Below are 26,592 nucleotides of genomic sequence, written 5' to 3'. Positions count from 1 at the left end.
GATAAAAATGTGAGAGGTAAATTAACACTAATTCGAACCACGCTCTAACGCGTAACCCTATTGAGCTCTGTGCCTTTAACAAACCTTCAAATTTGATATTTGAGAAATTCAGACGTCACCCTAATAAGCAGAGAAGAGCGCCACCAACAATTCGAGCAACAATAGTGACAACTGGAGCTGGTGCCCAGATAATCGAACAAGCGACGCCAATTCACAAGAGTTTGTTTTCAATTTCTTACCCACATGCAACATCCAGTCTGTACAGAATATTCATTCGACGCGTTTCGTCAAAGAAGATAATCCTACATTGAGAGCAGCTACGCAATTGCAACAGGTAAGGGAATTGAAGATATACTTAGAAGCATCAATTCTTAATGACTAATATGAATGTATAAGCATGCAACGTACATCGATATGCCTCATTGGAAAATTTGCGTATGTGTTTCTAACATTTTAAAAGTATGTATTCCTTACATTTCTAGAAAGCTCATGCCGGCACAGTATTGTACCTGAGTTATGGACAAATTCCCTCACAATATTTAAATTTCTTCTCAATAAAGGGTTATCGTATTTGTATAGAGTAGACCACTTTAGGCAAGAGTTCCATATATGTACACCCACTAAAATAAAGAACAAATATATGGGTATGCTAGGTTAGGATTAGGGTTAGGGTTAGATCAATATAGATCAATCTTACCGGGGATACATATGGAACTCTTCCCCCCACTGTGGCAAGAACAACATTTCGACACCATTGATATTTCATTTTGATATCTAAGTTCATATTCTTTACAGGAGTGCATATTCGTGATCTATTCCAAACCAAACATGTATTGATTACTAGATATCCCTCTCCAATTCCCATGTCCATGATATAAATCTACATTGCATTGAGTAACCTGTACAAGTAGCAAATGTATTCACACTAGGGACTTTTAGATTTGCGTGGACTGATACGTGTGACGTCCATTCAGGGCAGTGCATTAAAAGGACGTCAACCGTAGTAATCCCCATTGTCTTCGTGCGAATCTTAAAGTCCCTATTATGTGTGCAAATCATTGTGCACTGGAGTGTGCATGGGATCTTTATATTGAAAGTGAATGGGTTTTTTTTTTTTTTTTTTTTTTTTGGGGGGGGGGGTCTTTTTTTGGACTGCTTTGACACAGGCAGTGATTGCTTTTATATTGTATTACGTAACACAATGCGCTGTAAGGATTCGTAAAGAAGAAAGGCTCTTGTCACATAATCTCGTCACCCTGGTGACACCAAAGACATAGATATACAAGACATCCTCACATTTACAACTAAATGGCCAAAACATCAGTCGGTTTAGCAGTGAGGCTAAAGGGAAATCCAACCCAAATAGACAACACTACTTATAAAAGAAAGCAGAAAAATCAGAGGAATTAAACTGGTGAAAGTTTTAATCAAATCTGACTAAATATAACAAAGTTTTGGGAGTTGTAATCACTATACGTATGGGAACTTCGAATTGGCTGAAACGGTAATGTGAATGTGATGTAGTGCCGGTCTACTTTCACACCATTTCGTAGTTAGCACATGGGTCAAATGACCCCAAATATCCACAGATCATGGAGAAGTCCCACTTAGTGTATTTTAGAAAAATCAATGCCAAAGTCATGTATGTGCTTCATGAATAGCTTTTGTTTGCCCTCTTGTATCATAGAATGTACCGTAGGTGCACACATGAATAACAGGGACTTTAGATTAGCACGTCGACAGCTTTGACTGCAACGTGTGACGTCATTTTAAGGTACTGCGCATGCGTTACGTCATCTCATTCGGCGATCGAGAATGCGTCAACCTTGATTTTTCCTAAATCTAGTACATACATACATATTGGTATGTATATAGCGCCTTTACATGCTCAAGGTATTAGTATGCCGCGTGCGCATAAAATATACAGTTCCTAAGGTAGACAAAGGAACATCCCTTCCCTGCTATTATGTAAAAATGTGTAGAACGGGTGTCACATGCATATTCACCTGTTCTACATAATAGCAGTGAATTAAGGGATGTTCTTTTGTTGAGCGTAGAATGAGGAACTGTATATTTTGTCCTCTTTCTTTGTCCGTGATGTTCATAGTGTTACTTCCTGCATGCATGTATATCGTCAAGTGCAATCTAAAAGATTTCTAATTGTAGTCACCATTGGCAGTTAAGTACGTTGACACGCATGATCAGTCGGCGTTCGTCGTGTTCTCGTCCACTCAATCTAAAAGTCCCTATTAGGGACTTTTAGATTCGCACGAAGACAATGGGGATTGCTATGATCGACGTCCATTTAATGCACTGCCTTGAATGGACGTCACACGTTTCAGTCCACGCAAATCTAAAAGTCCCTAATGATTACATAACATGAGCACGTATTCATATTGGTGGGGTTTACAACTTTATCGGCTCATGCTCAGATTGTATCTACGAACTGGTCTTAAATTTTTCAAAAATGTATTGCTCAGAATGGTCTATTCCTTTTTAGAAGACCTGTAATAATATGCTATTTACAATATATTTTAAGTAGTGCCCAAAGGGAGAAGGAACTTACGAGAAACCAGAAATTAATGATATTTTTGTACACGGCAAATGGGAGAGTTATCCAAGTCCTACGTCACAATCCACTGACCGAATTATTGATCTCATTTTTCAAACATTCATAACTTCCTTAATTTTGGTCCGATTCATTTCTAACTTTTGCCATTCTGTTCCTGTTATTTTTCTGCTTTCATACAAATCAACTTATTTCAAGGGTTAGATTGCCCTGTACAGTGAGTCCCAGAAAATTCGAAACCTAGAATTATCGATGTTTTATCATAACTTAATCACAATTTTTTTTTTTTTTTGTAAATCTTAGATCCTCCTCTTTCAGTTGATGGAACTCATATGATCCATATTTCACGCATGAGTAATTAAAAACTATTTGAAGAGAGGGTACCAAAAAGTCATTTTCAGGTCAGTATCTGAATTTCAAAGAGAAAATCACATTTCTAGAAAGTTCATTTTCTGCACTTTCATTCGACACCGCAATAAGGCAAAATGAGCCAGGAATAACAAAGTTCTGTCTGTTTAAAGTAATGCTTGCATTTCCATAATTTGATTAAACGAATTCGATTTCACTGGCTGCCTGCCGAAGCAACTTATGCCTGGATTACATTTGGCCTGCGATTAGTCTACGGAGCCCGTATCCTGCCCGTATCCCCTTTTCCGTGCGGCCTCTGTGCGGAGGCAGGAGGCGGCCGTGAGATTTTCGTACGGATTCACGGGCTCCGCAGCCTTTACGATTTTGTTTCGCGAGAAGTTAAACAAATTTGAAAATATCGTAAGCCCGTAGCCCGTATACATGTCGTAGGTGGCATTGCACAATCCCCGCACGGGCATCGCCCGGAGGCCTCGCACTGATTGTGCAGCAAACGTACGATTTTTCGGTGAACATGGGGGCAAAAAAAAAAATCTTACAGAGATTGTAGACTCGTGGGGCATTCGCACGGCCATTGCACAGCTATCGCAATTCGCAAGGTTGCTGCTCGCTGCCCGTGCAGTATCCGTGATATTGAGCAGTCATCTCCGCGCAACCTTTGCACGGAAGCTGCACGGGCTCCGTACGATTTCCGTGCGGAGGCTGCGGAGACTGCACGGCTACTGCATTCAAATTGCACGATTTCCGTACAATCTCCGAGCAGCCTCTGTACGCATTTGCCCCGGCCTGCCCCCTAGGGCCTATACAATAAATGGCACGATGCTCGTTGATAATGTAAACACAAATCGTAGACTAATTTATCGTACGGCGCCCGGGGCAAATGTAATCCAGGCAAAACGGAGTTGACAAAAGGCTTAACTCCGTTTCGTTCACGATCAGCCATGCACAAAGAAGAAGAAAGATGAAGCCTTTTGTCAACTCTGTTTGTTGCTACGGCAGGCAGCAAGTGAAAACGAATTCGTTTAATCAAATTAAAGAAATGCAAGCATCACTTTGAACAAACAGAACTTTGTTATTCTCGGCTCATTTTTCGTGATTGAAGTGTCATATGGAAGGGCAAAAAATGAACTTTCTAGAAATGTGGTTTTCTCTTTGAAATTCAGAAACCGCCCTAAAAATGACTTTTTAGTTTCCTCTCTTCAAATTGTTTTTAATTACTCATGCGTGAATGTGCATCATATGAGTTGCATCAAATGAAAGAGGAGGATCAAAGCTTTATAAATATGTGTCATTTATTAATTATAATTCTGATTAAGTTCTGATAAAACATCGATAATAATTTCTCGGTTTCGTTTTTTCTGGGACGCATTGTATAATACATCGTACGATCGGTTTGGGAATCGGTTTGGAGATGCCTACTGCGCTATAACAATCTCTCAGTTTGCCCCGACTAAATACACAAAAGAAGAAGAAAAAAACCAAGAACGACTATGAAGGAATTTAGATAGTACGACTTTGCTTTTCATTTTGTCTTCTTCAGATAACCCACACACACACGGACCCACACGCACGTGTATATTCATATCGAATGTAAAGGTCATTATGTGCACCCTTTTTCCTCGCGTATCTTATCCCCTTTTCTCTTCGTCGTATCCTGTACTAGCTATCCATTCTTTTTGTGTATATGCATTTTTTCATTCTGTCCTCCCTCCCTCTCTCTTTTGATAACCACATCCCCTCTCTATTTCTCCCATATTTCTATGAATCCGTCTTTCCGCCCCTCGTCCTAACCTATCGAATTGCAATTTCTGTCTCAGATACCTACAGTTAAAAACTAAATTATTCATACTCTTTCCAAGTTGTGTAATTTTTTTTTATCTATGTGAAAATTAGTTTGTACTGATGTATGTTTCTTTAGAGTGCCACATATTAAAGCTTACCTCTCAAAGTATTCATTCAGGAAAACCCTAATTCAACCAGTCTACCTTTCATTCTTGAGTCACGAAAAACACAAAATAATCAAATTTAAAAGGGGTATGAATAATTTAGTTGTTAAATGTATTTTCACTTTGTCTATATGTCCGTCTTTGTGTCTCCTCTCACTCTCCTCTCACTCTCCTTTAATATCTTATTTCTTCTATCTGCAGCCCAGTCTATCAGAATAAACAGAGTATAGGTAGACGTATAGCTGAGAGACGCTTCATTTCTACATTTTTTAATCCTTCTGTTTCGACAATGGCCCCAACTTTATTAGGAAGATCAGAGGCCGCAATGGCGGCCATCACCGCTCTCCTGATGCTAGGATTTTTCATAGCGTACCAGACATCTGTTGACTCTTCCCGGGAACTGCGTTACGCGATGGCATCTGGTGCTAATTCTACACAGTGCTCTTGTGAACATGATGTAGAAACTGCCATTCGTGCTCTTAAGCAGCATTTGTCGGTCAGTGCTGTCACTACAGCCCCGGCTATCAGGATCAAATCACCTGTAACCAGTAGCCTCATGTACCTTCAGCCCGGAAAGGAACGCGTGTGTAAGGATGGCCAAATTGACCATGGATGCTACTGCAAGAAAGCCACCAATGTCTATCCACCCGAAAACATACTTTTAAGCCAAGATATTCGGTGGGCACGAGGATGCAAGAAACGCAGACCCGATGCGATCATTCCAGGAACCATGAAGAGCGGTACTACGGCTCTAAAGGCCTACCTTGAAATCCACCCGGCTATCACTTTCCCAGATAAGGAATTAAAATTTGCAAACCATCACAAGGTGGAAGAATTTGATGAATACAATAAAGTCATGCCTTATTCTACCCCAGATCAGATCGCAATAGAGAAAACCGCGGGATATTTCAACAGGATACCAGTCGTAGAGAGACTTCGAGAGGCTTTGCCTGATATCAAATTTATCATAATCATGCGCGAACCGATACAGCGTGCAGTGTCAAACTATATGCACATGCTCGCTATTAAAGTAAAAAGTTCAGGTACTTTACCCATCGTCAAAGAACATTCTTCTGCTCCACAATATGAAATCAAATCTACCTTTCGTGAGTCGGTTCTTTTTCCAAATGGTAGTCTCAAAACGGCTAATCGTCTTCTCGATACAAGTCGATATGTTCGATACCTAAAACAGTGGTACCGCATATATCCTAGACATCAAATCCTTGTCTTGGACGGGGAGGAGTTTACACAGGACCCCTCCCAAGTCTCCAAAGAGTCGAGGAATTTCTGGGAATTGATCGCTACTTTGACAATGATAAATTTTTCTTCAACGAGACGAAAGGGTTCATCTGCCTTCGAGATCCTTTTGAGATGTGTATGACAGGTAACAAGGGGAGGCCGCACGAAGAGGTCAGTGATGACTTAATGGAAAAGCTGAGGGATCACTTTAGACCCTTTAATCGGAAACTTGTCAAGGTTCTTGAGCGAGAACTTAGCTGGACGAATTCTTACTGAATAACACAATTACAATTTGAAACATTTGGAACGATTGTAAAGTTGTAGGGCTTCAGAAAAGACTAAAAAGTATAATATGTGGTTCACCTTGTAAACCATTATCATCATCATCATTACCATTGTTATTATTATTATTATTGTTATCATTATTAGTATCTTATTATTTTGCTATAACTCGCCTTTCGCTTTGTGTGAGCGATATAAGGTATTAAAGCCCGTCTGTACTAGTTTGACCAGGAGTAAGTGGCAGGTGGTTATCTCATCAAATCAGCTCTCACCTAACATATGAAAATGTGGATCATGGGGGACCAACATGCATTGTTTGCTATATAGAGAGAGCAAGTAGCTACAAGTAGTGCAGTCTCACTGTAACAGGACACAATGGCGGATTTAAAACAAAAGAAGAAGCTGGTGCACATCTGTGCACATAATACATGCGCACTAAAAGATGATGTAATAGTGTATTTTGAAGAGGTTGTTTGTCATAGTTAAATCCATTCTTATTTCATGGGTTTTGAAGCCGTCTATACTAAAACTAGCGAATTTACCCCCCCCCCCCCCCTAACAAAAACGCCTAAAGTAGTTAAAATATATCAGTTATTTGTTTTGCATTTTCGTGTTTTTTTTTAAAAATTGAAATTTGCCTAAAAGAAAAATGATTTGAATGAGCCAATCTGTTTGAAGGTGGTAACACTACATTTACACATACATGTAAATAGAACACACAAAATGACTACTCCCTAAAGAACTGCTCATAATTTCATAACCCTTAAATGTATCACAATGTCATCTTACCACAATATTGATACAGTTGTGTTATGTACATTTTGTGTGAATATTCATCACTGTATGGCTAAATGAGCACAGATTAAAGACCAAATGGCCTAATTCAAAAGTCACAAGACACTGTGTGTGCCAAGACATTGTTGTGAAACAGCACATGACTGAATGCATTGATTATGGTTCATGAAACAATGCTATTTGATATCGTATTCCATCCATTTTTTTTAATGGCACATGCGTTTAAATGCATTATTTGCAATTGTAAAACAGTGTATTTTGACATTTTTCAATTCTCAGTAAACTGCAATAATAATATAATGTTGTGAATTTTGAAATAGACTAACTTAGTAAGTTAGCCTGCCCTAGCCTAGGCAACGGGGCCCTTGCACAATTGTTTTTTTTAACTTAACTTCACCAGTTTATGAAAAGGCAGTGTTTATAGCCACACGTGTGGCAGAACAAATGCAGAGCATATCATTTCCACTTCCACACCTGCATGCAAACTGCATACATTAAAAAGTGTTGCTAGGTAGGTAAGACAAAAATTATTCCACCTTCATTTGCAACAGTGTATATGAATATAATACATAATATAACATGTATGTAGATGCGTGCATGTGCATATACGTGTGTGGAGATGGTTGAGTGATGATATCATCAAAAATCATCAAATTTCAATTGCTGAATTATTGTACATAATTATTGTGTATACATATTACAATTTTCGCTTTTTCATGAATTATTCTCTGTTTCTTCAGTCCTTGATTATAATTACATTCAAATGCAGAAAGATAGAGGGAGAGGAAAGAGAGTGAGAAAGAGAGAAGCTGGATATAGAAAGAAAACAGAAAAGAGAGAGAGAGAGGGAGAGAGAGAGAGAGAGAGAGTGGAAGAGAAGGGCAATAAGAAAAAAAGAGTGGGAGAGCTATGGAGAGAGAGAGAGAGAGAGAGAGCAAGAGAGACAAGTAAGATACTGAATTCAAAATTCGCAAATGAATACCCCTTCAATAAAAAGTTGTTAATCATTTCTGTCAAAAAAATAGACCACAAAGATTAATCGACATTTCGCGGATATCAATTTATTTCACAAAAATATGATATTTACAATCAAGATCATGGTCAATTGAAACAGATAATACTACAAATTATTGAACCGTCCATAGAGAAAACATTATATATATATATATATAAAACATCACAGACGTTTATGTCTTCAAAACTAAAATTACGGATATGTTTAAAGTCAGGCAGGCTAAATGATAAGAGTGAATTTAAAATAAACGGGAAAAACTTAGCTCGGTAATGGAAATTAAATATTTAGACATTGTTTTTGTTTTCATAGGTTTTTATTCATTTATCTCATGAAGAAAATTGTACATAATTTATAACATTGTATACAAACTAACAAAATAATTTTCACATAGGTCTAAATAAATTTGCAAATGAACTTTTACATTTGCATACAAGGTTACAACTAAAGTTACACATTTACAGATGAAAAATGTTCACACAAACAAAATTATATTTTCACATTTAAAAAAGAAATATCGCAAATAAAGTTGTACTATTTTCTCGACCAGTTTGCTTATAAATCTCGAATTATTTCTTTTCCACAATATTTTGTTTTCCTCTTAAATTTCCTTCGGAAACAATATATATATATATATATATATATATATATATATATATATATATATATATAAAGAGAAAGAGCTAAAAAAAAAAAACACCTACTACCCCCGCCCCACACAACATTTAAACACATAACAAGTACAACAGTATACAAAACACACTCCAACATAGAACGAACAAACAGACAAAAGAAAAAGAAAAAAGAAGAAAAAATAAAGCAAAGGTAGAGAAGAGAGGAGGGTCTGGAAGTTGTATATTGAGACAATTAAAAACAGAACACATTTATTCTAAACTTTCCTAGGCTTCCCATTTCCTTAAATGAATTGAAAGGGTGTCTCTTTCCAATGAAAGTTTTTTCTCTTCATTTCTATGTTCCAATAATCTATATTCTATTTCTTTTGCTTTTGGAGGGTTTTCCTTCTCTCTACTGTGGAAAATCATAAATTTAATCAAAATCAAAATGTGGTTCAATAATTGCTCTGTTTTTAAAGTAGTGTCATCTATTCCTATATGAATTTCTTTCCAGGATAATTTCTTCAGAATTAGTAAATTAAGTCTATCTGCACATTTCCCCCAGACTTCCTTTATTGTATTACATTCAAAGAATACATGTTAATAAGTTTCTTCAAATTTTTTGCAAAATGAGCACATCCCATTTTCATGGAACCTGAATCTATGTAAATGATGATTTGTATATAAAATATTATGCAACAGTTTGAACTGAAATTCTCGCAGTTTACTACTTAAGGTACACATCATTGGTTGAACAAATGTCTTTTCTACTTCTTTTCTTGAAATATTATAAAGTGACATTAAATTGCCGCCTGCCGAGTTTGTTTCTAGATTCTTTTTAATTTGACTCTTATATACCATTTTTGCAGTTAAATCTTCAAATCTAAACATTTTTTTTGAAAAAATAAATTCTAAACTAAAGCCAGTGTGAATCGACTTTCTTAAAGGTTGAACATTTTGTTTTCATTCATAAGGGGCTACTTTATAAATTTTGTTTACTTTATCAATTTCCACTCTGCTCAAACCTAACATTATAAAATGAGCTTCAGGTTTCAATTCTCAATTTTCATCACAAATGTGATGAAGTCGATATATATTTTTTTAAAACAAAGTTTCCTCAAATAAGGTTTGACCTTCTAGTTGAATAAAATAATTATTATACAATATTTAATTCCCTCTGTATCTCTCTTCTGTTTTAACATATTCTTTCATATCTATCCATGCTCTCAGAAGATTCTGATAAAAGGAAGGTAACATGAGTTTCACTGTATCTCTCCAATTATTGCAATAAAATATTAAATTACCTCCTATCGATCTCATTAAATATTTAAAGTATTGTTTCCATTTGATATCTTGAGTTCCTGTTACAAGCCTTTTTATCCACATTATTCTTTGTGCTTTTACAAACAACCTAAAATTCATCATTTTGAGCCCACCCTGCTGATAGTCTAAAATCATTGTACTCCTTTTAATTTTATCTTTACCTCTCCACAAGAAATCAAAACATATTACTTTCATTTCTTTGGATACCCACTCTGGAACTGGCATTAGTGATGTTACATATGTCAATTTAGAATATTCATATACTTTCATCAATTGAATGTTACCCATTAAAGTTAAGTCACGCTGTTTCCACCACGTCAGTAGTTTTTTAATTTGCTCAATATTTCCTTATAATTAATTTTTCCTTGATATCTACATGTACTGAAAAATAAACACCTAATATTTAACAGCATCTACAAGCTTCCCAAACGGAAATGTATGATTAGACACCTGTGGGCCTAGGGGCAGAATATATGTCTTTTCTTTGTTTAACTTTATTCCTGATATTTTATTAAAAAAAACTTCTAAAACATGTTCTATTTCCTTAACTGAACCCATATCTTTCATGAAGATTGTTATATCATCAGCATACAATACTTGCTTAATTTCTGTATTTCCAAAACAAATTCCTTTTACCAATTGATTATTTCTAATCATATGAGCTAAAATTTCAATGCATAAAATAAATAAGTATGGAGATAATGGGTCTCCTTGTCTAATTCCTCTTTCAACCTTAAAATAACCTGTTGATGTGTATCCATTCACAACACAACTTTCAGTATTAGTATGAAGTACATTCACCCATTTACAAAACAATCAGTGGTCCAAACCCAAATGATGTTAAGACTTTGTATAGAAAAAACTGAGAAACGGAGTCAAATGCTTTTTCAAAATCTAAGGCAAAAAAGCATTTTCACTATAAAAAGAAGTATGAAAAATCATATCATTTATTATTCTTATGGCTTATCCAATGTTTCTATTCTTAACATAGCCAAGTTGATCAGAAGCTACAATATTAGGTAAAATTTCTTGCAATCTCTTTGAAAGTATCTTTGTTACAATTTTATAATCCACATTTAATAGAGAAATTGGTCTGTAATTCTTAATAAAGTCTGAATCTTTGTCTTTTTTATGTATCAAGGTGATATCTGCTTGTCTCTGAGAGGCTGATAGTTCTCCATGTTTAAAAGCTTCATAAAAAGATGCAAGGACTAGATCTCCAATTACCGGCCAAAATTTAAGATAAAACTCTACACTTAAGCCATCATTTCCTGGTGATTTATTTAATTTCATATTTGTTAACATCTCTATACATTCCATTTCTACTATCTTTTCTTCACCTAAACCCCTTAAGGCCTCGTTCAATTTTGGCAAGTTAAGGGTAAAAATCTAAACATCCATCTTGTACAACTTCTATTTTTGTATACAACTGACTGTAAAACTGTTTTATTCCCTCGACAATTTCTTTTTTCTCAGTAACAATCTTTTCGTTTACGTTTAGTTTGTGTATTACACTTTTCTATTTATTTGCTTCCATGAGCTGTTAAAGGTGAAATTCAAAGAAAATCACAAATTTGTCAACTAATGTATCACTAGAAACTGGTAAGCTAACAGATGGCCATCGTACAAGTTATAGGTCAACTACATATCGGGTGATTAATAAAAAATAAAAATACAACCACCTCCATAGCAGCTGGGATATACGAGAGATTCGCCGGGAAAATAACGACGTTTTAATGACGTCACTATATGGACCAACACTGCCCAAGCAGACGACATCTCATAGAGAATGAACGTAATTGCAAAGCTATTATTTGTCAAATTATAATGAGTTTAGTTTATATAAATGTAATGGCATGTCAAACCATTTAAAACGGGATATGACCCGATTCTGATAACTAACATCTTTTGCTTGTAAATACACAGGATAGGGGTTAATTAACAATCAAAGAAACCAGACTTTCAAATTGAAAAACCCCGGAATCATATCAAGGACGGCATTTGTTCCCTCTTGAAACGCCGAACATACCCCGGTGTGTGCAGCTGAATATACAATGGCGTCTTATTTTGTTTACAAGCGACAAATTCCTTTATTTTTGTATCGCTGCATTTGTCATCAAAATAAAACCATGCGCGGGGTTTAGAGTGAGGCAATAGATTCTACATTTAGCCTGACGGTAGTGAAGTAAGAGAAAGAACTCAAGAAAAGATGAAAACACAGGCACTGAAAATGTGTGAGATGTCATGGGGCATCGTCTGCTTGTGCAAGTCATGTCCATACTGTGATCTCACACATCTCAGCAACGTTCGGAGAGCTCTTCAGGTGCTATATGCCCGGGCTGTTTTTAAGCGTTTTGTAACTTATAATAATCATTACTTCGAATGTTTCCAAGCATTAAATTTTGATAATCTTGTCGAATCAAAGTTTAAACTTTGCAATAATGAACATAAAGTTAGTTTTTAAAATCAATGAATATCTACTTTAAAAAAATGCTGTATTCTTCTCTCCACATTCATACCATGAGGTCCTTGATCGTATTTTCAAACCTTCATTAATATAGTCATAAAATTCTCTTAATTGTTGTTTCTTAATTTTCAATTGTTCAAGGATATCTTTATAACGTACATTCTTGATTGATAGTAAATTCTCTTCCAATTTTTCAATCTCTTTTTCTAACTATACAACAACTCACTTAAATCCATTAAACATTTTATTTGCTCCCCTTCGTTATTTCCAGTAAGAAAACAAACATTTCCTAGCAACATCTTCTGACCTTGTATATTACATCTAATCAATACATATCTTCCATTTATGTCTGCACAAGTGTCACTAATTTCAATGTCTAACTTACCATTTATTAATACCAAAACTCCTGTACTTTGGCTAGTACCATGACTAAAGATACATTTCCCGCCCCACTCCAATTGTCATTTCTTGTCAATATCAGGTGTACTACAGTGCCTCCCAGAAAAGACGAAACCGAGAATTGTCGATATTTTATCATAACTTAGTCACATTTATAATTACTAAATGACACATATTTGGAAAGCTTATATCCTCCTCTTTCATTTGATGCAACTCATATGATGCATATTTCACGCATGAGTGATTAAAATGAATTTGAAGAGAGGAAACCAAAAATTCATTCGGCAGACGGTATCTGAATTTCAAGAAGAAAATCACATTTCTAGAAAGTTGGGGTTCTGCCCTTTCATAAAGACACCTCAATCAGGAAAAGTGAGCGAGGAATGACAAAGTTCTGTTTGTTTAAGTAGTGCTTGCATTTCCATAATTTTATCAAACGAATTCGTTTTCACTGGGTGCCTGCCATAACAACATGCAGAATTGACAACAGACTTATATCTGTTTCAAAAAACATTCAAAGGCGCGAGCTCCTCCAATAAAATTAGCATTTAAATGTCTGAAGGAAGATGTGAGTTTTGAGTGAAGCTTTGAAGGGGTCCAGGTTGTCAATTTCACGAATAGATGATGGGAGGGAATTCCACAGGCGAGGAGCAATAGAGGAAAATGCCCGGTCTCCATATCCCTTGAGATGAGTAATGTGCACCTGGAGAGTAAGGCCAGATGAGCGAAGTCCAGGGCGAAGATGACGCCGCTCGATTAAAGATGACACATATCCTGGGGTCTGACCATGAATTGCCTTAAATGTGAGCAGCAGGACCTTGAAATCAACTCTGCTCTTGACAGGAAGCCAATGTAGCTCAGCCAGGACAGGAGAGATGTGGTCATGCTTCCTTAGCCCAGTAAGCAAACGTGCTGCTGCATTCTGTACTGCTTGAAATCTGTTCAAGGTTGCAGTAGAAAGGCCAGTTTGAAGACTGCTACATAAATCAAGTCTTACTAGAGGAAATGAGTGAATGGATAAGGCTTTCTGCTGCCATCCTCGTAAGCAATGGTCTAATGGATGCAATGTTACGAAGCTGGAAGTAAGCAGTCTGACATACCTGTGAAATATGCCTGTCCATTTTCATGGACTGATCAAAGTAGACCCCAAGGTTACGGGCGCTTACCGTAGGAGAGACAGACACATTGCCAACTTGGAGGTCCATGGAGCTGATCTTGTTCCTCATGTTCGATGAGGAAATGATAAGATATTCGTTAAGTCTTTTGTCAACTCTGTTTGTTGCTACGGCAGTCACTCAGTGAAAACGAATTCGTTCGATAAAATTATGGAAATGCTAAGACTAAGTCGCCGTTAAATATTTTCTAAAAAATTGGACCCCCCCCAAAAAAAAAAAAGAAGAAAGAAGTGCTCTTAAACCCTAAACAGAGAAAGAGAGAATAATGTAAAAGAGAATAAGATAGAGGGTGGAGGAAAGGAGGTAGAGAGAGGGAGAGAGAGAGAGAGAGAGAAAGAAAAAAGGAAGAAAATGAAACTTCAATTTACACTTACAGGATTACATTTCCGATAAGTTGCCTCGACAAGTGCCTAGGAAATCTACGGACGAAAGAACAACAATACAAGATTCTATCGCTCGTGACTTTTTTGAATTTCCTAAATTTTTAAAAATTCAAAAATTCAGACACTGCCAGGTCCCCAATCTCTGCCATGTTGTACGGATCCATTAGAACGCAAAAAAGGCCCCATTAAATAATTCGTACATATATAATTACATTCTCTGTATTATTTTGTACTCCGACTCTGGACCCCATCCAAAAGGGCTAGTTTTATGTATAGTTTTATCCCTTTTCCTCTTAATGAAGTATAAATTGTCGTTTGCAAAATCTGCAATTTGATGTTCATTATCTGGTACTGTGTGACAAGTCGTATGACGTTGGTCTGCCCATAACAATTCAACCAGATACAACAAAAATCCACGTAAGAGTCATTTTGAAATTTTTAAGAAAATTCCATCAAATTCCAGGAAATTGGGCGGTTCTGTTTTTCAAAACTGTTATTTATTTTTTTTGATCAGTTATATATCTTAAGCAAGCCTCATTATCTTCAGTATACAAGTGTTATTACTGTAAAAATAATATGTAGATTGTCTAAGTCTGAAACAAAATTGAGCAATGTTTGAGTCGTGCCCGGCTTTCCAGCAATCATATTGTACATTGTTCTACTTAAGTTGAGGTATAGGATCGATCATAAGAATCTTCAGGTGATGGCATCCTATATTTCTGATCTTACAGCTTTCAAAGAAATCATATCTGGACCATCAAAGAAAAAGTTTGAGAAATCCTGTTATAGGGGGTGTTATGAGATTGTTGTAAGATTTCATAAGCAAAGTATGTCTTTATGGGAAGTGTCTTTGTTCTTGGCCTACAAAAAAGAGGTAAGAAATACATATATAAAGCAAAATTGGGGGAGGGGGCTAGTAAAAGAGAAAAAGGAGAGATAAGTTGAGGGAGAGCGATTGAGAGAGAATAGGAAGGGGTGACAGGGAAGAAAGAGAGAGGGAGAGAGCACTAGATAGAGAGAAAGAGAGAGAAAGGGTGTGAGTGGGAGAAACAAAGAGGAGAGAGACAGAGAGCGAGAGAGAGAGAGAGAGAATGGGGAAAGGTTGACATGGGAGAGATAGATAGAGAGAAAGAGGGAGAGGGTGTGTGAGAGAGAGAGAGAGAAAGAGAAGGAGATAGAAAGGGTGTGATAGGGGGAGAGAGAGAGAGAGATTTTACATATTATGTAGTACACTTACTACTAAAGGTTAGTGGCGTTGGCAGGCACTGTCGCAGCGTGATTATGAGGGAAGTGGAAGGGGTTGGAACGTTGGGAGGGGGGGGGGGGCATCGGTCTTACCCGAAAAATAAAATATAAATAAAAACCTTTCTTTATTATTCGCGTCAAAACTGTTAGTTCGGATTTAAAACGTCAGCTGTAAAGATACAAAAGCAAAACATTTCAGGAGTAAAGATGCCAGGCAGAGGTAAAAAAAATGTCGGAGGTGAAAACGTTAGAGATAAACAAAAATTCAGTGGTAAATTAACACTAATTCGAACTACGCTCTAACACGTAACCCTATGGAGCTATGTGCCTTAAACAAACCTTCAAATTTGATATTTGAGAAATTCAGACGTCACCCTAATAAGCAGAGAAGAGCGCCACCAACAATTCGAGCAACGATGGAGACAACTGGAGCTGGTGCCCGGATAATCGAACAGGCGACGCCAATTCACAAGAGTTTGTTTTCAATTTCTTACCCACATGCAACATCCAGTCTGTAGAGAATATTCATTCGACGCGTTTCATCAAAGAAGATAATCCTACATAAAGAGCAGCTACGCAATTGCAACAGGTAAGGGGATTGAAGATATACTTATAAGCATAAATTCGTAATGACTAATATGAATGTATAAGCATGCAACGTACATCGATATGCCTCATTGGAAAGTTTGCGTATGTCTTTCTAACATTTTAAAAGTATGTATTCCTTACATTTCTAGAAAGCTCATGCCGGCACAGTATTGAACCTGAGTTATGGATGAACTCCCTCACAATATTTTCAATTTCTTCTCAGTAAAGGGTTATCGTATTTGTATATACCAGGCGCGGATCCAGGATTTTCCAATAGGGGGGCCGGAAATTCGAAATTCGCGCAGACCGTTATTTAAACTTACCAATACTGACAAGGTCATATTAGAAGCACTGTACTTTAATAGTGTACTTATCCGAGTTAAAAAGGGGAAGGGGCACTTCTTTACAAAGTAAAAGTGGCCCTTTGGGGGGGGGGTACTTAAAGAGTGGGGCGAACTTTGCCCCCTACCTCTGCCACCCGACCCATCATCTGAAAATCCAAAATGATGTTGTAGGGGCCGGGCGCGGCTTTATCATGAGTGCTTTTATGTGAACTTCTTTTTTATAAATATATTGTGCTGGATTCCGACCCAGATTGCACACTCTAAAATGATAGTATGATCATCCCAATACGCTTGTAGTTCACGTATGCACCCCTTCCTCTTAATCCGTCGTTACCGTCACTGCCATTTACGTATGGCCGGCCGGCGTATTTTTTATTTACACGCTAGCGAGGGGAATTTCTCGATTAGTTCCAATGAAACCGCTTAAAATTCCAATGAAACCGCTCGCGAAGAGTCTAGCCTAGATCGGAGAGCTCGCTAGTGCTATACGCTAGTGTGAATTTACATCCAGGAGAAAGTTTGCTTAACTTTTTCTTGAAACACTTGAACGGTTATGGAAACTGTTTGTGTTTCTAATCTCCAAATATTAATATTATTCTTCATCAAATATAAAACATTGATTTCTACTGTGATATGTAAAGGCACGAACTTACGTTAATACATACCCAACCAAGAAGGTGCACCATGGTAATACATTTTAACAAACACATCAACATGTTACCTAGACAACTCATCACCATAGCCATAACCATAGCCAAAACCATAATGATACATGTAAAATATAGATTGAAGCAATTCTCGTCAGTTGGCTGTATCCTGAGTGTGATTTATATAATGGATTTTGAGTAACATTTGCATCTACCTGTAGTTGAAGAATAGATACAGTGTATAACATCAATTAAGTTGGAGTTCAATTGGAAGGAAGTAACGAGGAATATTAAAGCAAGGGAGACTGGGAGATGAGGAATGCAGGAAGTTAGAAATTGAGAGATTACTCGCGAGATAGCCTTGCATTAATGAATCCTTTATATAATGTTGTCTTGAGAGAAAGTAGACGATTTTTTTTAATATTGGAGATTAGTGCAAGTATTAGATATATTGGAAATAGAATTAATGAGAAAGTTATTTTTATCAAGATCAATACATGGGGGGGGGGCACCGTCAAAATAGGGCACTTTCTGGAATAAGATGCACCTACAAAGGGAAAATGTAAATCTACCATATTAAGACATTGATAGACGTACGCGTAACGCATGTCACACACAGAAAAATGAGAAGAAAAGAAAGAATAATGTTTTTAAAAAAGAAGATAGAGGAAAAGGAGAGAGACAGAGAGAGGGAGAGAAAGAAAGAAAGAAAAAAGGAAGAACATGAAACTTTACTTTACACTTAGGCCTACATATTACATTACCGACTGAGTTTGATCGACATGTGCTTAAGTAGTCTGCGGACAAAAGTACAACAATACGAAAACAGAAGTTATATGAAAGAGAGAAAGAGAGGTTAAATTCTAAAATGAAATGAAAGGGGTTATGTGACTCTCAAGGAGGAAATTACAATTTCTATCGCTCATGACGACTATTTGGAATTTCCTAAAAATGTTTAAAGTTCAAGAACTTCCTGGGGCTCCGCCCCATGCAAGACTCCCGGCAACAGCAAATTATTTACACAATTTCTTGCTGTCTGCTGCCTCGAGATCACTGGAGCGAAGAAAGGTAACATATAGCAAGAATCCCTATTCAGTGAAGGATTTATCCCTTTTATTATTAAAGACTCCCGACAAAGGCTCTCCCCCTGCAAAATTGGAGAGAGTTTTATGTAGTTTAAGCTTCTAACAACCACGCCCGTGGACCTTTTATTATTTACACAAAGGTAAAAGTGTATAGCAAGAATCCCTATTCAGTGAAGGATTCGTCTTTTTTATGCAGATGCTTCTTCTACCATTCTTGACCAAAAGTGCGTTTCAAACTCAATGATATTGGCATCATCCCATTGAATGTTGTGTCAAGTGTTACGGGTTTGTTTTGCTACTTGCTGCCTAATCTGAGGGCTCTGTTGTGCTCTTTAAAAAGAGGACACAATAGGGGCAGCGCAATTTAAATATCAAGGAATGTATTAGAATTTATTTCTAAAATGAAATGAAAGGGATATTTGACTTTCAAGAGCAATAAAAACTCTAATCCATCCCTTGAAATTTAAATTGCACTGCCCCCATTCAGTGTGCTATTTTCAAAGAGCACAAAAAGGCTTCAGATTGAAGATTCCATCTCATAAAATTGTCTATAAGAGAGAAAGAGAGCCTTATTTCTGAAATGAAAGGGCTATTTGACTTTCAAGAGCGATAAAAACTCTAATCCATCCCTTGGAATTTAAATTGCACTGCCCCATTCAGTGTGCCATTTTCAAAGAGCACAAAAAGGCTTCAGATTGAAGATTCCATCTCATAAAATTGTCTATAAGAGAGAAAGAGAGTTTATTTCGAGAGAAAAAATGAAATGAAAGGGCTATTTGACAAGAGCCCTTTCATTTCATTTTAGAAATAACCTCTCTTCCTCTCTTATAGACAATTTTCTCTCTTGAAAGTCAATAACCCTTTCATTTCATTTTAGAAATAACCTCTTTTTTTCTCCTAAAGACAATTTCTCTCTTGAAAAGGCTCTGCCATGCCCCTCAAGCTCTGCCATGTTGTATGGATCCATTAGAAAGCAAAATAAGCCCACTCAATAATTAATATATATTAAAACGCCAAAGCGATTCATCCAAATAAGAAATCCACGTAAGAGGCATTTTGAAAGTTTTAAGAAAATTACTTCAAATTCCAGGATATTGGATGTTATTTTTCAGGAAACTCTATTTAAACGAGTGGAAGCACTGGCGGTTCTGTTTTTTTTTAAACTGTAACAATTCTCCTTGGATCAGATATAGACCAAAAAACAAGCCTCATTATCTTCAGTATACAAGTGTCATTTCGGACCTTACAGCTTTCATAGAAATCGCTTCTGGACCGTCAAAGAAAAAGTTTGAGAACCCCTGGTCTACGCATTATACACATCAGGACCAACTTGACAACTTGACAAAAATTTGAGGGGGGTTCGACCCCCCCCCCCCCCCTGCGTACGCGCCTGCATGTGCATCCCTTCCTCCTTATTCCCTTATCCATCGTTACCGTCACTACCATTTTAGTAGGGCCGGCCCCCTCCTTTTAACGACTCCCAAGCCATCAAGAATGACCCCATAATAATCCATTATTTATGGATTACCATTCTGCCGTTCTTTGGAGGGGCCGGGCGCGGCCTTTTCAAAAGTGTTTCTACACTAACCTTTTCATGCACTCCGGCTTAACATAAACAAGCATGCTAAGATTTTTTTGAAAAGAAGCATAATTTAGACTCAGTTTCGCATAACCTAAAAATAAGAATACGGCCAGTCACCCCTCCCCCCTCCCCTCAATGCATCCGCCTTTACGCACCCCCCCCCCCTTCCCCTTGTCTTTCCCTTATTCGTCGTTACTGTCACTAATTTTTAGTGCCATTTCATTGTCTTTCTTTCTCCCCGGCTCCTCTCTTCTTTTTCTTTCCTCTTTTTTGAACTCTCTCTCTTTTCTTTACTTTTTTGTTCTCTTTTCTTTTATCTTCTTCTTTTTTTCCCCCATTTTTTTCCCCTCTTTTTTCCTTCTCAATTTTTTTGCGCCGCCAATAGGGGGGGGGGGGGGGGGGCCGCGGCCGTTTCGGCCCACCCCTGGATCCGCCACTGTATATACAGTAGACCACTCTAGCGAGAACAAAATTTCGACACAAATATATGGGTATGCTAGGTTAGGGTAAGGGTTAGATCAATATTGATCAATTTTACCGGGGTGAATAAATAAGGAGATAGATTAAGCTCCAAAATTTGCATTTCTCAAAAATATGAATGGTCCTGATCCTAAAAATACACGTTTGAAGTACATGTAAGTAAACATAATTTCATTTTTGACCCTTTTGTGGACACATTTGGTATATGTTAAAAAAAACAACGGTGCCTTATACTAGAGATCCCTTTTCAATTCCCATGTCCATGCTATTAAAAAGTACATTGAGTAGAGTATCAAATGTATGCACACTATATGCGCTTAATCATTGTGCACTGGAGCGTGCATGGGATCTTTGTATTGAAAGTGAACGTTTTTTTTTTGTCTTTTACACAGGCAGTGATTGCCTTTATATTGTATTACGTAACACAATGCGCTGTAAGGATTCGTAAAGAAGAAAGGCTCTTGTCACATAGCCTCGTCACCCTGGTGACACCAAAGACATAGATATACAAGACATCCTCACATTTACAACCATATGGCCGAAACATCAGTCGGTTTAGCAGTGTAACTTAAAGGGAAATCCAACCCAAATAGACAACACCACTCATAAAAGAAAGCAAAAAAATCAGAGAAGCAAAATGATGAAAGTTTCAATTAAATCTGACTAACTATAATAAAGTTATAAAAGTTGTGATCACTATACATATACTGTCAATGTGATGTGCCGGACTACTTTCGTTGACGATGAGCCATGCACAAAGAAGACGAAAGGCTTGATGCATGGCTGATCGTCAACGAAATGGAGTTAAAGGAAACCAAAACCTTCATACTAAGTTACTTTTCTGGTAAAGTTTAAAAGATTTGAATAAAATCAGTGAAAATTTGAACAAAATCTGGCAAGGAATAAGAAAGTTAGAGCATTTTGAAATGACTAGTCACTAGAGGGCGGTTTTCAATTTGATGACATCATCTGTGAACAACTCTCCATGCTTTTTGTACATAAAATTTCACAATTTTTTTGTTTTCTTCGTATTTATTTGTGTTCTTGATCCGACTTCATAACATGTGAAGTAGAATATCATTTTGCATTCTATATCTTGCTTTCAGGGGAGTACATTATCTCAATCACAAGAAAGAAGGAAAAACATGAAATTTGATGTACAAAAGGCATGGAGAGTTGTCCACAGATGATGTCATCAAATTGAATACCGCCCTCTAGTGACTAGTCATTTCAAAAAGCTCTTACTTCCTTATTCCTTGCCCGATTTTGTTCAAATTTTCACTGACATTTTTCAAATATCTTAAACTTTACAATAAAAGTAACTTAGTATGAAGGTTTTGGTTTCCTTTAAGTCTTTTGCCACCTCCGTTTGTTGCTACGGCAGGCAGCAAGTGAATACGAATTCGTTTAATCAAATTATGGAAATGCAAGCATTACTTTAAACCAACAGAACTTTGTTATTCCTGGCTCATTTTTCCTGATTGAGGTGTCATATGAAAGGACAGAAAATGAACTTTCTAGAAATGTGATTTTCTCTTTGAAATTTAGATACCGCCCTAAAAATGACTTTTTAGTTTCCTGTCTTCAAATTGTTTTTAATCTTTCATGCGTGAAATATGTATCATATGGGTTTATCAAATGGAAGAGGAGGATCTAAGCTTTACAAATAATTGTCATTTATTAATCATAATTGCGATTAAGTTATGATAAAACATCGATGATTCTCGGTTTCGTTTTAATATCTGGGACGCACTGTATAATACATCGTACAATCGGTTTGGAGATGCTTACTGCGCTATAACAATCTCTCAGTTTGCCCCGACTAAATATACAGAAGAAGAAAAAAAACCCAAGAACGACTATGAAGGAATTTAGATAGTACGGCTTTGCTTTTCAATTTTTCTTCTTCAGATAACCCACACACACACGGACCCACACGCACGTGTATATTCATATCGAATGTAAAGTTCATTATGTGCACCCTTTTTCCTCGCGTATCATATCCCCTTTTCTCTTCGTCGTATCCTGTACTAGCTATCCATTCTTTTTGTGTGTATGCATTTTTTCATTCTGTCCTCCCTCCCTCTCTCTTTTGATAACCACATCCCCTCTCTATTTCTCCCATATTTCTATGAATCCGTCTTTCCGCCCCTCGTCCTAACCTTTCGAATTGCAATTTCTGTCTCAGATATCTACAGTTAAAAACTAAATTATTCATACTCTTTCCAAGTTGTGTAATATTTTTTTTTATCTATGTGAAAATTAGTTTGTACCGATGTATGTTTCTTTAGAGTGCCACATATTAAAGCTTACCTCTCAAAGTATTCATTCAGGAAAACCCTAATTCAACCAGTCTACCTTTCATTCTTGAGTCACGAAAAACACAAAATAATCAAATTTAAAAGAGGTATGAATAATTTAGTTGTTAAATGTATCTTCACTTTGTCTCTATGTCCGTCTTTGTGTCTCCTCTCACTCTCCTTTAATATCTTATTTCTTCTATCTGCAGCCCAGTCTATCAGAATGAACAGAGTATAGGTAGACGTATAGCTGAGAGACGCTTCATTTCTACATTTTTTAATCCTTCTGTTTCGACAATGGCCCCAACTTTATTAGGAAGATCAGAGGCCGCAATGGCGGCCATCACCGCTCTCCTGATGCTAGGATTTTTCATAGCGTACCAGACATCTGTTGACTCTACACGGGAACTGCGTTACGCGATGGCATCTGGTGCTAATTCTACACAGTGCTCTTGTGAACATGATGTAGAAACTGCCATTCGTGCTCTTAAGCAGCATTTGTCGGTCAGTGCTGTCACTACAGCCCCGGCTATCAGGATCAAATCACCTGTAACCAGTAGCCTCATGTACCTTCAGCCCGGAAAGGAACGCGTGTGTAAGGATGGCCAAATTGACCATGGATGCTACTGCAAGAAAGCCACCAATGTCTATCCACCCGAAAACATACTTTTAAGCCAAGATATTCGGTGGGCACGAGGATGCAAGAAACGCAGACCCGATGCGATCATTCCAGGAACCATGAAGAGCGGTACTACGGCTCTAAAGGCCTACCTTGAAATCCACCCGGCTATCACTTCCCCAAAGAGGGAATTAAAATTTGCAAACCATCACAAGGTGGAAGAATTTGATGAATACAAGAAAGTCATGCCTTATTCTACCCCAGATCAGATCGCAATAGAGAAAACCGCGGGATATTTCAACAGGATACCAGTCGTAGAGAGACTTCGAGAGGCTTTGCCTGATATCAAATTTATCATAATCATGCGCGAACCGATACAGCGTGCAGTGTCAAACTATATGCACATGCTCGCTATTAAAGTAAAAAGTTCAGGTACTTTACCCATCGTCAAAGAACATTCTTCTGCTCCACAATATGAAATCAAATCTACCTTTCGTGAGTCGGTTCTTTTTCCAAATGGTAGTCTCAAAACGGCTAATCGTCTTCTCGATACAAGTCGATATGTTCGATACCTTAAACAGTGGTACCGCATATATCCTAGACATCAAATCCTTGTCTTGGACGGGGAGGAGTTTACACAGGACCCCCTCCCAAGTCTCCAAAGAGTCGAGGAATTTCTGGGAATTGATCGCTACTTTGACGAGGATAAATTTTTCTTCAACGAGACGAAAGGGTTCATCTGCCTTCGAGATCCTTTTGAGATGTGTATGACAGGTAACAAGGGGAGGCCGCACGAAGAGGTCAGTGATGACTTAATGGAAAAGCTGAGGGATCACTTTAGACCCTTTAATCGGAAACTTGTCAAGGTTCTTGAGCGAGAACTTAGCTGGACGAACTCTTACTGAATATAACAATTACAATTTGAAACATTTGGAACGATTGTAAAGTTGTAGGGTTTAACGCGGGTCTGCACTAAGTTCTAGCTACTTTCGCCCTCTATAGCAAACAATGCTTAAGAGGTACCCGTTGGTCCCCCACGATCCCCTTTTTCTTATTTTAATTGAGAGCTGATTTGATGAGATAACCACCTGTCAGTGACCATGCAGGGAGATCTGGCCAATCTAGTTACTATACCAAGTCCAAAATGTGGTTCATCTTGCAAACCATTTATCATCATCATTATCATTATTATCATTATTGTTATTATTACTATCTTATTATTTTTGACATTACTATGATCAATGTTATTGTTATTACTATTATTATTATTTGTAGAAGTAGTAGTAGTAGTTTTATTGTTGTTTTTTCATACAGGAAAATAATGTAAAACAATTTAATTATCCGGCATGTCCTACTAAAAATTGTGAAAAAAATGGTGTGGAATAGATCAGAAAAGGTTGATCTTGTATGATGTATCATGTAAGTATTGGTGTGTACTGCAAGATTCTGGAATCATCAAAATCATAATAAATTTGGCCCAGTCTTTGTTCAGTTGCAAGCCCTGTACCCTGAAAGATATGGGACTACACAAATGGTGTCGGGCCTACTTACCTTGATTTCCTTATCTTTCTAAGATCATTACTCAGCAAGTATACATTCGACCAAAATTGTTTGGCAAATGACATTCATTTGTAATCTTGAACATTCAGTGTAAGTTTCGTTTGATTCTGTGAGAATTCAATATCTTTTTTTTAAACCAGAACTCAAGTTTATCTTTAAAGGACGCTCTTGAATGGAAAGTCACCGGGGTTTGTAACCGTTTTTTTTATATCGAGGGCGTGGTTGGAATGCTCCGAAAGGAGAGGACAATCATCGGGGTTTGTAACTCTTTTGTTAATGTATAGAGGACAATGTGCTGACATTAACCTACAGGTATAATTATGTAAACATAATTTTAGTCGAGCCATTTCAATTAGATGTCCTCCACTAGTTTTACATGCAGTATTACATTTACTTTCAAGGTAAAAGTGATATTGTTGGAAGGGTAGAAAACATTTTAGAATTTTCCTCATTTCACTTTAAAAACAGATTACATTGTACAACTTTGTGAAGTGCCTCAATACAAATTATTTCATTCACTTGATAAGAATAATAGTTTTTCAATATTCAAAATGCAAACTGCATATATTAAGTGGTGTTGCTAGGTGTTTGTCCTACCCGGCAACAACTAATGTATGCAGTTCGGATTCTGTCTTTTGAAATACTATTATTCGTATCAGGTGAATGAAATATTGTATTGAGGCACTTTACAAAGACTTGTGCATAACATTTGGTAACTTTACGAAATTGGCCCATTGCGAGGATCATAATGAGCATATAAAATATTAATATATTGCATGTGTAGCGCCAAACAAAAGGCTAGATTACGTAGAGGATGTTGAGTTGTGAATTAATTTTACCTCTGCAATTTGGACTCATTAACAGAGGAATGTGTCGAAAATTATTCCACCTTTATTTGCAACAGTGTATATGAATATACCGTGCGTCCCTAAAAAAAAACTATACACTTTTGAAATGGCTGTCGAATAAAAAATCTATGATTCTGGGGGAAAAGTTTTATATGTATGGAAAGCTCATAAACTCAACTTTCATATGACACCAGAAAGTTTGAAAAGGATTAATGCTTGGGTGAGCACTGCTCACTTTTGTAAAGGGTATGAAAATTAGGTTGCGCAGGAATTAGCCTTCCAATTTGTGAGAGGTAAATCCTTTGGAGCTTACACAATTGAGCATACATATAAAACTTTCCCCCCATAATTATATATTTTTTATTCGGCAGCCATTTCAAAAGTGTATAGTTTTTTTGGGGGACGCACGGTATTACATGTGTGTAGGTGCGTGCGTGCGTGTGTGTAGGTGCAAGCGTGCGTGTGTGTGTATATACGTATGTGGGGGTATAGGGTCAGTGAGAGTATCATCGAATTTCAAATGCTGAATGTTTGTACATAATTTTATACATATGGTATTAAAGATTTTCGTTTTTTAATAAACAATTCTTCGTTTCTTCAGTCCTTGATTCAGTACACTCAAATGCAGAAAGAAGGAGAGAGAGGAAAGGTAGTGAGAAAGAGAGGAGCTAGATAATTAGATATTGAACGAAAACGGGAAAGAGAGAGAGGGAAAGGGAAGAGA

General features: G+C 37.1%; 1 protein-coding gene across 2 annotated transcripts; it reads left to right on the top strand.

The window, feature by feature from the left end:
• On the top strand, positions 1-26,453 carry LOC100890548 (heparan sulfate glucosamine 3-O-sulfotransferase 1). Of its 2 annotated transcripts, none has more exons than XM_030973997.1 (2): positions 1-334; positions 23,051-26,453. In XM_030973997.1, the coding sequence occupies exon 2, from the start codon at positions 23,139-23,141 to the stop codon at positions 24,363-24,365; it is 1,227 nt and encodes a 408-aa protein (XP_030829857.1). In that variant the 5' UTR covers positions 1-334; positions 23,051-23,138; the 3' UTR covers positions 24,366-26,453. The 2 variants fall into 2 exon arrangements, with proteins under 2 accessions (XP_030829857.1, XP_003724549.2); XM_003724501.3 differs by lacking the exon at positions 1-334 and adding an exon at positions 16,228-16,404.
• The last annotated feature ends 139 nt before the right edge of the window (positions 26,454-26,592 follow it).

Source organism: Strongylocentrotus purpuratus, unplaced genomic scaffold (assembly GCF_000002235.5).
Source record: "Strongylocentrotus purpuratus isolate Spur 01 unplaced genomic scaffold, Spur_5.0 spur5_scaffold_7, whole genome shotgun sequence".
NCBI lineage: Eukaryota > Metazoa > Echinodermata > Echinoidea > Camarodonta > Strongylocentrotidae > Strongylocentrotus > Strongylocentrotus purpuratus.
Note: the sequence above shows the minus strand (reverse complement) of the source record. Positions and strands in the feature narration are given on the sequence as shown.

Coding starts and splice junctions, on each gene's coding strand:
- LOC100890548 (XM_030973997.1), top strand. CDS start 23,139: ATGGCCCCAACTTTATTAGGAAGATCAGAGGCCGCAATGGCGGCCATC.